Raw genomic sequence first — 12,812 nt, forward strand, 5'->3', positions numbered from 1 at the left:
CTAAGGGTGGGAGAGTATACAAGAGGGTCATACTCCCCCTGGCCCTGCATCCCACAGGTTTGGGCCCACCATGCACTCAGGGCACTATAATCATCAAACACTGCAGAGCTGTACTTCTTGGGGAAGGCATCAGTTGTGTAGCTCTGAGCCCCATCACCCCCCACCACACACCTGATACTCTGCATCGCAGGTGTGGCAGCTGCAATGGAAACAATGCCTCCTTCCTCTTCTGGACCCTCTAGATGCATCAACCTGGTGCCCTCCCCACCACAAGGGAACCAGGGCAGTAGCACCAGCCTGGTTCAGGATTCCAGAGCTAGCATCATTTTGTTTCCCCTTTCTCCACTCCAAGATCTGTAATTGAAAAGGTAACAGTAGGAAAGTGACAGCCCAAAAGAGGCAATGTCCCATCACACAATTCAGCCCCCACAGCTGACTAAACAAGGACACTGCTGATTTCTTGCTTGCAGGACTTGGAAATTGCTTTTCCTAAAAATCTGTCCTTGAGGTACCTTCCAGCAGCCACATAAATAACATGACCAGAATTGCTCACAATGTCAGGGGTCCTGCTGTATCTGTAGGACATGTGGACTGCCTCTTCTAGTGCAAAACATGGGCATCTGAAGGAGAGGGGGATTCATTTAAGTCACAGGGGATGGTGGCTGAAAGGGTTGAATGGTTCTCTTTTGGGAAATTCACAAGAACATGATTTAGAATGCAGAGAGAGAGGATTTATAGAAGGTAATCCCAGGAATTTAATCAGCCCAAATACACAACTCTGTTCTTTTTGGAAGACCTGCATGGACCAAACAGCTGTGGTATCAATGGCCTGCTCTAGTTCACATAACTGCCACTGCAGTCAGAAAGTGCTCTTTGATGTCTAACCTAAATCTCTTTGTAGCTTCAACTTGAGCTCCTTTCCTTCTTACAAATTCTATTAGCTGTCTTTAGGAAGAGAGGAGGCAGACAGGGAGGGAAAGAGGGAAGAAGAAAGCAAAAAGGGAGAAAGGGAAGGAAGGAGAGAGAGGGGAAGAGAAAAAATGTGTTATCCTTTAAACCAGCATTTCTACTTTGGAGAACTTATTCCACAGAAATATGCAAAGATGTTTATATATTTGTAAACATCTGTAGTGGCCAAAATAATAAAAACTCTGTAGCCAAAACTCTGTAGTGGCCAAAATAATAAAACAAGTAATGTCCATCCATAGGTGAATATTTCATGAATATTGTTGACATGCTGCTGCTGCTGCTAAGTCGCTTCAGTCGTGTCCGACTCTGTGTGACCCCAGAGATGGCAGCCCACCAGGCTCCCTTGTCCCTGGGATTCTCTAGGCAAGAACACTGGAGTGGGTTGCCATTTCCTTCTCCAATGCATGAAAGGGAAAAGTGAAAGTGAAGTTGCTCAGTCATGTCCGACTCTTAGCGACCCCATGGACTGCAGCCTACCAGGCTCCTCCATCCATGGGATTTTCCAGGCAAGAGTACTGGAGTGGGGTGCCATTGCCTTCTCTATTGTTGACATAGGAAGATTCTAATTTCTAATTAAAAAAAAAAAAACCAGCTTGCATGACAGTATTAGTGTATGATCTCATTTTGCGGTGATGATCATATTACTAATTATATTTATAATTATAGGCATATAAATATCCTGGAGAAACAAACACCAAATGCTTAACCTCTGTTCTGGTTGCAGCATCGTAAACTATTGTAAACCAGTACTTAGAGCCTTAACACAACAGTTTGGGATTGTTTGTCCTGGTTCTTAGGCTGACTGGGCTCAGCTGGATGGCTCTTGCTCCAGGTCTCTAGCAGTTGCAGCAGAGGCGCAGCTAGGACTGCAGTTATCAGGGGTTCCACTGAGCTGGACATCCAAGAGTGCTCACTCACATGACAACTGGTGTTGGATGTCAGCTATGAACTCACCTGGGGCTTTCAATCAGAGTCCCTACACATGGCCTCTGCAAGTGACATGGACTTCTCACAGTTGGACTCCAAGACAGAGCTTCCCAAAGCAAGTATTCTTTTGAAAAACTTACAGTCTAGTTTGCGCAATGTCACTCCCACAATAGTCTACTGGTTAAAAGGGAGTCACGGGACCAACTCTGAATCAAACGGAAGAGACTACACAAAGGCATGAATACCAGGAGGTGGTTCACTGAGGGCCATCTAAGCAACTAGATATTGTAATATTTCTAGGAAATAGGATTTGGACAGACTTTCACTTTCCAGGGTCTGATGTAATAGTTAAATGTACAAATGCAGGAGACAAAAAGCCTGGCTGTCCTGGCTCACCACTCGCTTTCTGAGTGACCTCAAACAAGTTACTTATAACCTCTCTGAGCCTCAAAGCTTTCAGATAACTGTTATGACCTCACAGGGTGGTTGTAAAGATTAAATTGAAGTATTGTGTGTAAGATGCTTAAAAATAAATGTTCAATAAAAGTGAGCTAATAATATTATTATGCAGTGATATGTTTAATTTTTACAAGTATATTTTACTTTTATAATTGAAAAAAATAATTTTCAAAGACCAAAAAAAAGAGACATGTAGCAGAATTAAGAGATGTAAACTCAGAACTCCCAGTCAGGGCTCTTCTGAGGAATCTGAAGGGACTCTTAGACCTCATAGACATAGAAAATACCTCAGGAAGACCTTGACCCTTCCCCTCTGCTCCAGTCAACCGTCCAGTGGTGGGGTCTGACAGCCCGACCTGTGTTGTTCTTTTAGCTGTTCCCCAAATCCTCTCAAATTTGTGTACGGTAAGCTGCAAAGTATAGGAAACGAATCTCCCCAATAATATAACCAAGAAGCTTTGCAATCACAAAACATGGGCTTTATATTACCCAGGAGCTTAAACCTGTCCAAAGACAACATTGACAGAAAGGATTTGTTTTTTAGAAGCATTGACATTTTGATCATGAAGTTCATGGGGACTTGCTTGGATGGGATTTGGTTGGGTTTCCACACAACAGATTCTTGGGCCAGTTAGTTTGAGGAAAAAACTAAGAAATGGAATTTCAGGTGGTGATGACTCGGGTTTCTTCGCTTATTCAACCTTTATAAATACAGGGCCTGTCAACACCGCTCCTTTTCTTTGGGGAAAAAACTGTCACAGTGGAAATGAAAGGATTTTTCAGTGTGAGGAATTATAGCAAATGTCAAACCTTAAGAGTTGAAAATTCTACTTTCTGATTTCTTTTTCAGAAAATCAATACACAGGCACTGTTCCATTCCCCTCTGGGTCTCTGTGGCTCACACATCTCTCTCATCCCAAGGATGTCTTAAGTGTTCTTGATGTTGCCTTGGGGGCAAAACTACCTGCATGAAAGAAATGGGAAACTCAATGGCTGCGGGTTAGTTTCTCGAGAGATGCAATTACTAGGAACTTAAGGAAATGTCAAATATGAATAGCTGGCAATTTCATCTGAAGTTGATGACTTGCCTGGCTTAAAGGACTAATTAGATGGAGCTTGAATATTTTTAAAGAGTTTAGTTATGAAAGATTTTTAGCACCACACTACAAATAGGTTTCGATGAAGAAGTAAGAGATGGTGGTGAAGAGTCACTCTCTGCAGAATATATACAGTCAGCTCTCTGTATTTGTGAATGGCAACCCAGAGAGTCAGAGAGCCATCTGTACTCTACAATTTTATACACAGGACTAGAGCAGTGGCAGATTTTGGTATCACAGGGGGGTCCTGGAACCAATACCCTGTGGATACTAAAGGATGACTGTATGACATTTTTTTCTGGGGAGACTTCAGCATTTATTCATTCTGTCCCCCCTTATAAGGCGGGAGCAGAGCAGGGACATGAGAGAGAGCATGGGCATTATTTAATGAATGGAAAAAGAGGTTCTGAGAAATAATGGCACTTTTCTAAGTCAGAGGCAACCTAGAGAACAGAAATCACTTTTCTCTGGCTGGAAACAAAGTGGAACGTGATATGCCATAAAGTCAGACAAAGCTGGATAAGTAAATTTTTGAAATTTCAGGATTAATAAAACAAAGAATTTTGCTTTAATGGGCCTCTTTTCTTAGGTGTTGACTTAAAGTTTACTTATAATGTTTCTTCATTATACAGGGTGTAGCATACCTGCATGGTACTCCCACCCCTGTTTAGAAGTATTGATATTATCAAGTGGTTTTGAGCTTGGGTATTAGTCCTGGGTTTGAATACTGGATAATTAATATAATTGGTACCTTAACTCTCCACCACTTCAAAATGTAATTTCCAAGTGCCTTGAACAAGAACAAGGATGGCACAGACTTAAACAAATAAATCAAAAACCTGACAATGCCAAGTACAGAGAGGTCATGAGCAACTGGAACACTCATAGTCTACTGCTGGGAGTGCAGGTTAGTAACACCACTCTACGGAGCAGTTCAGCAATATCCGGTAAAGGCGAAGGTGCACATACTCTGAAACATAGGAAACACACTTCTAATATGTATATACTACCTGAGAGAAACTCTCACATGTAGCTACTTCTCATGGAGAGCCATATCAAGGTATTAACTATAGCAGATTGTGAGAGCAAAATCCTGAAACCAGTTTAAATGCGTGTGAGTGTATATATATACACATATAGATGTCCATATAATATGTCAGTATATATATACACTGTAGACAGCTAGATGTATATGTCTATGCAATATGTGTATATATACATAGAGACATATATAGACATACGTTTGTATATGCATAAATATGTCTATGGATAAGTGAATAAATAAATTCTGGCAAATTTATTAATGGGATTGCTCTATAGTCATTAAGATGAGTCAAACAGATCTACATGTATCAGTAAAAATAGATCTCAAAAGCATCTTGTTGAGTGAAAAACAGCATCATGTAGAGTGGCAGGTTCTGCATAAAAGAAAGTTAAGATTATGCAAATGTGGCCCCAGAGACAACAGCACTGTGGCTGCCTCTAGGGAGGGAATGGGAGAAGGAAAGGATGAGCTGGAACAATTTCAAAGAAGACTTCAACTGTGAATATAGCATCATTCCTTCTTTAAAAACAAAATTAAAGCATATGTGGCAAGATGTTAACATTTGTTTAATCTGAGTAATGAATACGCCAGGGTGTGTATACTACATCTTCACTTGTGAACTATTGTGAAATAATTTTAAAGATGCATGCAAGAAAGACAGCCCTGGATACCAGCCCTGCCACTGCACTTCAAACAAGGGACATAAATTCTCTGAGACCCTTGTTTGCAAACTATGACTGCTAAGTCACTTCAGTCGTGTCCCACTCTGTGCGACCCCAGAGATGGCAGCCCACCAGGCTCCCCCGTCCCTGGGATTCTCCAGGCAAGAACACTGGAGTGGGTTGCCATTTCCTTCTCCAATGCATGAAAGGGAAAAGTGAAAGTGAAGTTGCTCAGTCATGTCCGACTCTTAGCGACCCCATGGACTGCAGCCCACCAGGCTCCTCCATCCATGGGATTTTCCAGGCAAGAGTACTGGAGTGGGGTGCCATTGCCTTCTCTGAAAACTATGATTAACAATGTTCAAATTTCAGAGTTGGTTGTAAGTTAATGAGAGTCAAGTGTAGAATGACTTTCAGATGTTATCCATTGGGATATCCTTTTAGAATGAGTCCCTAATGACTTTGCAGATGTATCTTACTCAGAGAGATATTTGCTTCTTAAAATTGATCAGAAATTATGTGGATGCATTTCAAAACAATTCTGATCTCCAGAAAAATAATGTATTACTATTCTTTTTGCAAAACTATATACAACATGTATTACACAGACATGTAAAGCACTAATTATTTAACTATGATTGCCCTGAGGGAGGGGTAATTGGGTGGTTGGAGTATAAGAGTGGAAGGAAATTTTATCTTTCTCTCATATTAACTTTAATTATGTACCATGTGTATAGACTACTTATTCTAAAAATAAATATAATTTATTTAAAAAATAATTTAAAGGTCATAATCTTCTCCATTCTAAACCCACTTACAAAGGAAAGGTCTTAAAATCTAAGTTCTAAAGATTCTCTAGAGGTCATATAGTCCAATCTCCTACCTGAGCACAGGAAATGCCATTCCAGCCCCATATCCTCCTTGAAGTCAGACGAAAGAAAGAGCACAGGATTAAGGATTAGGAGATCTGAGTTTGTTTCCTGTCACATGAATTACTAACTCTTGACTCTAATCAAGTTCCTTACGTTCTCTGAACCTCAGTTTCATTTCAGAAATGAGGACAACTGCAGCACCACTGTTGTGACTGCGTGAGGACAGACAAAGTACAATGAGAACATGAAATTTTGTCATATAGTATCAGGATGTTTATATGAGATGCAACTGCAGTGCAGAAGTTTCCCTCAAGAACATGGGTTCAGTCCCTTTGATTTCCGTGGGAGTGCCCAAGACACTATTCCTAAGGGGCCCCTAGTAACCAATAAAGTCACCTTGCTTCAGATGTAAACCAGATTCTCTTCTCTCCACAGCAAATATCCTAACCGTGATCATCCTCTCTCAGCTGGTGGCTAGGAGACAGAAGTCTTCGTACAACTATCTCTTGGCACTTGCTGCTGCTGACATCTTGGTCCTCTTTTTCATTGTGTTCGTGGACTTCCTATTGGAAGATTTCATCTTGAACATGCAGATGCCTCAGGTACCCGACAAGATCATAGAAGTGCTGGAATTCTCATCCATCCACACTTCCATCTGGATTACTGTCCCATTAACTATTGACCGGTATATTGCAGTATGCCACCCGCTCAAGTACCACACGCTCTCCTACCCAGCCCGCACCCGGAAAGTCATCGTAAGTGTTTACATCACCTGCTTCCTGACCAGTATCCCCTACTACTGGTGGCCCAACCTCTGGACTGAAGACTACATCAGCACGTCCATGCATCATGTCCTTATCTGGATTCACTGCTTCACTGTGTACTTGGTACCCTGTTCCATCTTCTTCATCTTGAACTCCATCATTGTGTACAAGCTCAGGAGGAAGAGCAATTTTCGCCTCCGTGGCTACTCCACGGGGAAAACCACTGCCATCTTGTTTACCATCACCTCCATCTTTGCCACCCTCTGGGCCCCACGCATCATCATGATCCTCTACCACCTTTACGGGACGCCCATCCAGAACCGCTGGCTGGTGCACGTCATGTCCGATGTTGCCAACATGCTGGCCCTTCTGAACACGGCCATCAACTTCTTCCTCTATTGCTTCATCAGCAAGCGGTTCCGCGCCATGGCAGCCGCTACTCTCAAGGCCTTCTTCAAGTGCCAGAAGCAACCCGTTCAGTTCTACACCAACCATAACTTTTCCATAACAAGTAGCCCCTGGATCTCACCGGCCAACTCACACTGTATCAAGATGCTGGTGTACCAGTATGACAAAAATGGAAAACCTATAAAAGTATCCCCATGACCCCATAGGTTTGACACCTAGTGCCTCTGCATAATCCATTGCCAGATGGGAATGTGGCCCATCCTGTGGCTGAAGAGCTCTCCTTAAGAGTGCTAACCTGATTTCCTGTCTCCACAGACTGAGCACCTTTCAGACTGGTAGATGAGAAAAGATGGAGGAGAAAAACAACAAAAGCTTGAATCTTGTTTTCATTTATGCATTTGTTTCCACCGAGTCATGTAGACAGCAAAAGTCTCTACCAGCTTGAAGACGTCATTGAAGGTTGTGTCATTCTCCTGTTGCCTGTAAGGACACACCAGAGAGAAATAGTCTATGGACTTAAGCTTGGCATCATCCAGTCACTGGGAACTGCTCATTTACCTGACACATCAAGCCACAGTAACACATAGCTGAGCCCACACTCTTCTTCCGAGAACTGAGATCATCCATCATTTCCCTGTGTTGTTACCAGCAGCTAACAATGCAGACCGATTCGGGAATTGTCCAAGGCTCCCTTTGTCCTAGGGAGGGTTTTGGTCTTGAAGTGGCCCTGACATACCTATCTGCAGAATGACACTGAGGGGGCAGGGGAGGATTGAATCCTGCACAAACTCTGGCCAGAGTTTCTGTGAAAATGCTCCAACCAACATAACCATGACCCTCAGACCCTCAGGGGTCTAAGATCCAGTCTTTCTATTTGCCATCATGTATAGGTTTTATCTAACACCTCCAAAACAAAGACCCTGCCTGGTGTGCAGGGCCATAGGAGGAATTCTTGAGCCCAGAAAAACAAAAAATAAGCCCACTCTTGCCATTGTTTCAATCCACCCTTGAGTCAGCTGTGTATGATCTCTTTACTGAAATAGCTTCTTCTTGCTGTGCCACTCAAGCTTCCTGGAGAAGCCTTTATGTGTAGTGTTGCCAACCCTGCCACCCTGCTTGCTGAAGCCCTCACCAAACTGTTTTATTTGAAGTGACTTTTGAACTGGATTTAATTTTCGAGGGTCAGGAACAGTAGCTCTCCAGGTGTGAAAGGAGGCAGTCTCAGCTCCACCCCGCAGCCCAGCTGGCATTGCCATTTGGTCGCAAATGGTGATGAGAAGGTGCCCATGTTGTCTGCATGTCTGCCCTTTGATGCACATGGCTCAAAAGGGTGGTGCCAGTTTTCAGTGATGCTATTTAACCCAGATCCTTTGCAAAATAATACAATATGAATTTATTTATTCTTCCCTTGCCTGTACAAGGCAAGAACAGTTCTAGGGTATAATTAATGGAGGTTTCCCTGGGAATTACCACTCATGTGTGCATACACACAGACTTGAATACATTAGGCTCCTGTGTACACCATGGTGTGTTTTGAAAGAAAAATCTATGCTGGAGTTTTTCTCAGTTTTTTTTTTTTTAACCTTCTTCCAGATTACCAGTATTTGAAGTTATCCCTGTTCTGAAAGAAGTATTCCAACATGATTTTGGAATTGTATGATATTTTTGGTGACCCAACAAAAAGCAGAGAGTCCACTTGAAACACTTGGTTCCTCGGGCTGGATTTTTACTGCACTTTTGTCCCTAAATTGGAAGACACATCTACCCTTTTAAAGGGAACTTGCAATAAATGAGCAGGGTAGAAAAGGCTCCAATGCCACATAATCCCGAAACTTCAGCCAATACCCTCAGCACAACTCAGTACACAAATCAGTACAACTTTAGGTTACGTTCACCCTAAAGATCCTAATTCCTACTCTGTTTAAATGATTGCAGAAGAGTCTCGTCTCACCCAAAGATTAGTTCTGAAGTCAGTGGAAAAAATCTGGCAGAGCCAAAGTTACCTCTGCAAAGTTCTCAGGAAGGATCCATGTTGGAGACCATATTCTATCCCTTAAAATTCCTAACTCAGATAAGTTTTTTTTACCCCAGCATTGGAACAGTTTGCTGTTTCTTCCACTGAAGACAGGACAGAATTGACTTACATTTAGAGACCGTATTGTGTGACTCCATTGTATTTGAGAACGTTAGGATCACACTGGTGCAGCAAGGTGCTCCCACTAAAAGATGTTCATGGAAGTTTGAATGAGGGAAGAGCAGATTCGTATCTTCCAGGTCACACTCTCCCCAGGGCAGTGTGCATCGTGTGGGAGAATGGGCAGATTTCCCGTTAAGTTGCATTTCTGTTTCTTTTTTTGCCAAGCATGTGTAGTCGGGTACCTGTTCATTAACTGTGTGTATGATATGACTCCATCACACCCCTTTGTGAATGAACCAAAGGCTACCTACACCTAATATATATAAGTATTTATTTGATTATTTATTTTTAAACAATAGGTCTGAAAAATGCTAGTTTGAGCTATACATGAATGAGTCACTGTGCAATATCTATAATGGTTAAGCAATTCCTTTTTGAGAATGAATGTAAGATGAAAAATATGTATGTGGATCTCAGTGCTCTCTGCTCCACATTTTTAGGTGTGTGTAAAAATTAATTATTGATGTTTAAAAAGTAAAAGCTGAGTGTGTATTTGGAATGTTTTCCTCATACACTCATTTATTACTTCTCTTAATAATAGAGGCTATACCAATTAGTATTTGATCTCTTGTCCTTCTGACTGTATTTTATATTTTGATACAATAATATTTAAAAGAGGTCTGATTTTTGAAGGCAGTCCATGAGGAGTTGTCTTCTGGTTATCATGCATACAAATGCCTGTTGGCTTAGGTTGATACATATCTCCTAAAATTTATCTCAAATAATATAAGGACTTTTAATTTATTCTTATTTATAGTAATAATTGTGGACAAAATTTAAAAGCTTTTTAAAGAGAAAACAAACTTTTAAGCCTTTTCTTTGAGGCCAGTTTTGGAAATATAGCTTTGAGTTTTGAAGCCTGTCACATAAACAGCTGCTGTTGATGGCACATAAGCAATTGCCTTATATCAGGTTTTTGTGATGCCCCTTTCAAAGACGTTAACTAGCGTCCCTCCTGTATGATCTGTGTCCTTGGTTGGACATGCAGTGATGCTACACATGTACACACTGTGTCTTTCTACTGAACAACTCAAGGACTGAGCTGCCTAATGGGAAGGAAATAAGGAGGATGACAAAGAAACCGTAAAAGACAGACCATGAGAAGGCACGAAGTTCCATCTTGCAAACACTCTGCAAGTGGAAACTTACTTTGCACAGTTGGTGCCCACTGGTCCAACCTGAGGGGCCTATCTGAAGTGAATAAGAGACTCTAATGTTGGTTATTCCAGTTCAAAGAATGAGAAAAAAAGTTACCATAAAAAAATAGTAAATGTTCATATTTTCTTAATTAGATATTATACTGTGTTTGGACTTGTTTGTATTATAATAAATTCTAATATGGTGCACAATTGGGGTTTCGTATATGCATATATGCTCAAGAGATGGCAGAACTCAAATTAAAATTTTGAAATAAGTATCTTCCTTATACTTTGTGCTGGTGCTAGAATGAAATCTGCGTCCCACCTGCCCCTGGTTATCCAGGTATATTCCAGAATTGAAGACTATTGAACTCTGCTTTCTATAATCCTAAACTAGGGATTTCCCCGGTAGTCCAGTGGTTGAGAATCCACCTTGCAATGCAGGGAACACAGGTTCAGAGAACTAAGACCCCACACGCCATGAAGCAACTAAGCCCACACGCTGCACTACTGAGCCTGCGCACTCCAGAACCTGAGCGCTGCGACTACTGAGTTGCCACTACTGACCCAGCGTGAGACACAACGAAAGGTTCCCCGTGTCGCAGGGAAGCCCAGATGCAGCCAAATAAATAAATAAACAAGCATTTTTTTAAATCCTAAATTAGGTATCTTACTGGGAGTAAATCTGAATTCTCTCTGATAACATCCCCTAGGCAACTTTGAGATAGGGAGGGCTATAACCATGGTGGAAATCTAGCAGAACGGCTAAGAATTTAGGCTCTGAAGTCAGAGGGTCACAAGTTCAAGTCCTTGTTTCTCCAAATACTATCTGGGTTGCCTTGAACAAGTCCTTGAAGACCTCTGAAATATCGTCCTCATGCAGAAAGTGGTGTAAAAGTTAACTTTTCCCAGGTAACTGCAAGGTAAGCAGACACTCTCAAGGTCAGGAAACCAAGGTTTGGAGTGAGTCATTGTTGGCTACAACTTTGCAGGCTCTACCACTTTCTAGCTGTGTAGCCTTGGGCAATGTTTTCAATCTTTTGGAGTCTCAGTTTCCTCTTCATAAAACAGGGCTAATAGTAATTCTAGTATATACTTTATGGGATGATAATTATTAATAGTACAGTTAAAAAGAGCCTCCATTGTACATTCTCTTACAGGCGAGGATGCGAGGCCCAAAGACATCAATGATTTGTCCAGAGTAGAACCCAAGTCACCCAACACTTTATCCTTTCCACTCTACCTCATTGCACCTCTGCAAGATTCTGACTCATCCCTTCCAAAGTTCACATCATTTTTGTGCCCTTTTTAGAGTTGGGTATATTACCTAGTTTTCCAACTCTTCAAATACAGGTCATCCAAGCATGAGATATATTAAACAGCATCATAATTAAAACACTTAATTTGACCTTTCCCTGTGAGGTAGGATTTTTTTCATTGACTCTATCAGGAATCCTAACCCCAGCTCTCAAACTAGCTATGCATTTCCCATACATACCACCATCAATTCTGACAGCCACCGACAAACTATTGTCATAACCTATCTTTGCATCAACCTGAAGAATGAAAGTAACTTACAAGTTGAGAGGGAAGTACAAAAAAGCAAAGATTTTGCTAAAAAGGTTGCAAACAGAAGCTGATAGGCATGACCACGTTATTCTCATTAATTTTGTTCACCAACTCAGGGAGGCAAGATAAAAGTGAGTTGAAGGAGGTTGAACTGCTAAATAATCATCCTTTTAGTAGTACACTTGGTTAAATGTGATGGCTCAACCTCTGTGAGGGTGTACAATTAATCTGAGTACTTGCCAGACACAACATGGGGGATAAGAGTTGCATGTCTATGGGATAAATAGACACTGAATTTCCTGGGTTTATTGAGAGAATTTGTCACCGTCATGCCAGAAAAAGAGAAAGAAAACTTTTCTGATTCAAAAAGAGCACAACAAGTCTACAGGGAAGAAAGATGCCATCTGACCAACTCTGCATGAGGCATTACCTTGTCTATGGGGCTTTGTTACCTAGTGAATGGCAGAAACATAATATTTTTCTCCACTGGGGATAGAACAAGAGGGAATGAGACTTAAACTGCAGTACAAAGGATCCAGATCAAACCAAAGAAGAAAATTTTGCAGTGATGTCTATTAACTCCACAAATGGTTTTCCATGGGGATTCTTAGAATCTGCTTCTCTGGATGTATTTCCAAATGAATTGTACAATAATTAGAGTCTTGGAGAGAAGCAAATCTCACTCAGATGATTTCAATAAAAAG

General features: G+C 41.4%; 1 protein-coding gene across 1 annotated transcript in view; it reads left to right on the plus strand.

The window, feature by feature from the left end:
• The window catches only part of GPR139 (G protein-coupled receptor 139), a 46,539-nt gene extending 35,724 nt beyond the window's left edge, over nucleotides 1–10,815 (plus strand). Inside the window, exon 2 of the mRNA XM_086376814.1 lies at nucleotides 6,467–10,815. Coding sequence (XP_086232940.1) covers nucleotides 6,467–7,401 — 935 coding nt within the window. The 3' untranslated portion in view covers nucleotides 7,402–10,815. The remainder of the gene's footprint in view (nucleotides 1–6,466) is intronic.
• Nucleotides 10,816–12,812: the final 1,997 nt, after the last annotated feature.

Source organism: Bos grunniens, chromosome 25 (genome assembly GCF_055505025.1).
Source record: "Bos grunniens cultivar Pamir isolate PY7600 chromosome 25, Bosgru_T2T1.0, whole genome shotgun sequence".
Lineage (NCBI taxonomy): Eukaryota > Metazoa > Chordata > Mammalia > Artiodactyla > Bovidae > Bos > Bos grunniens.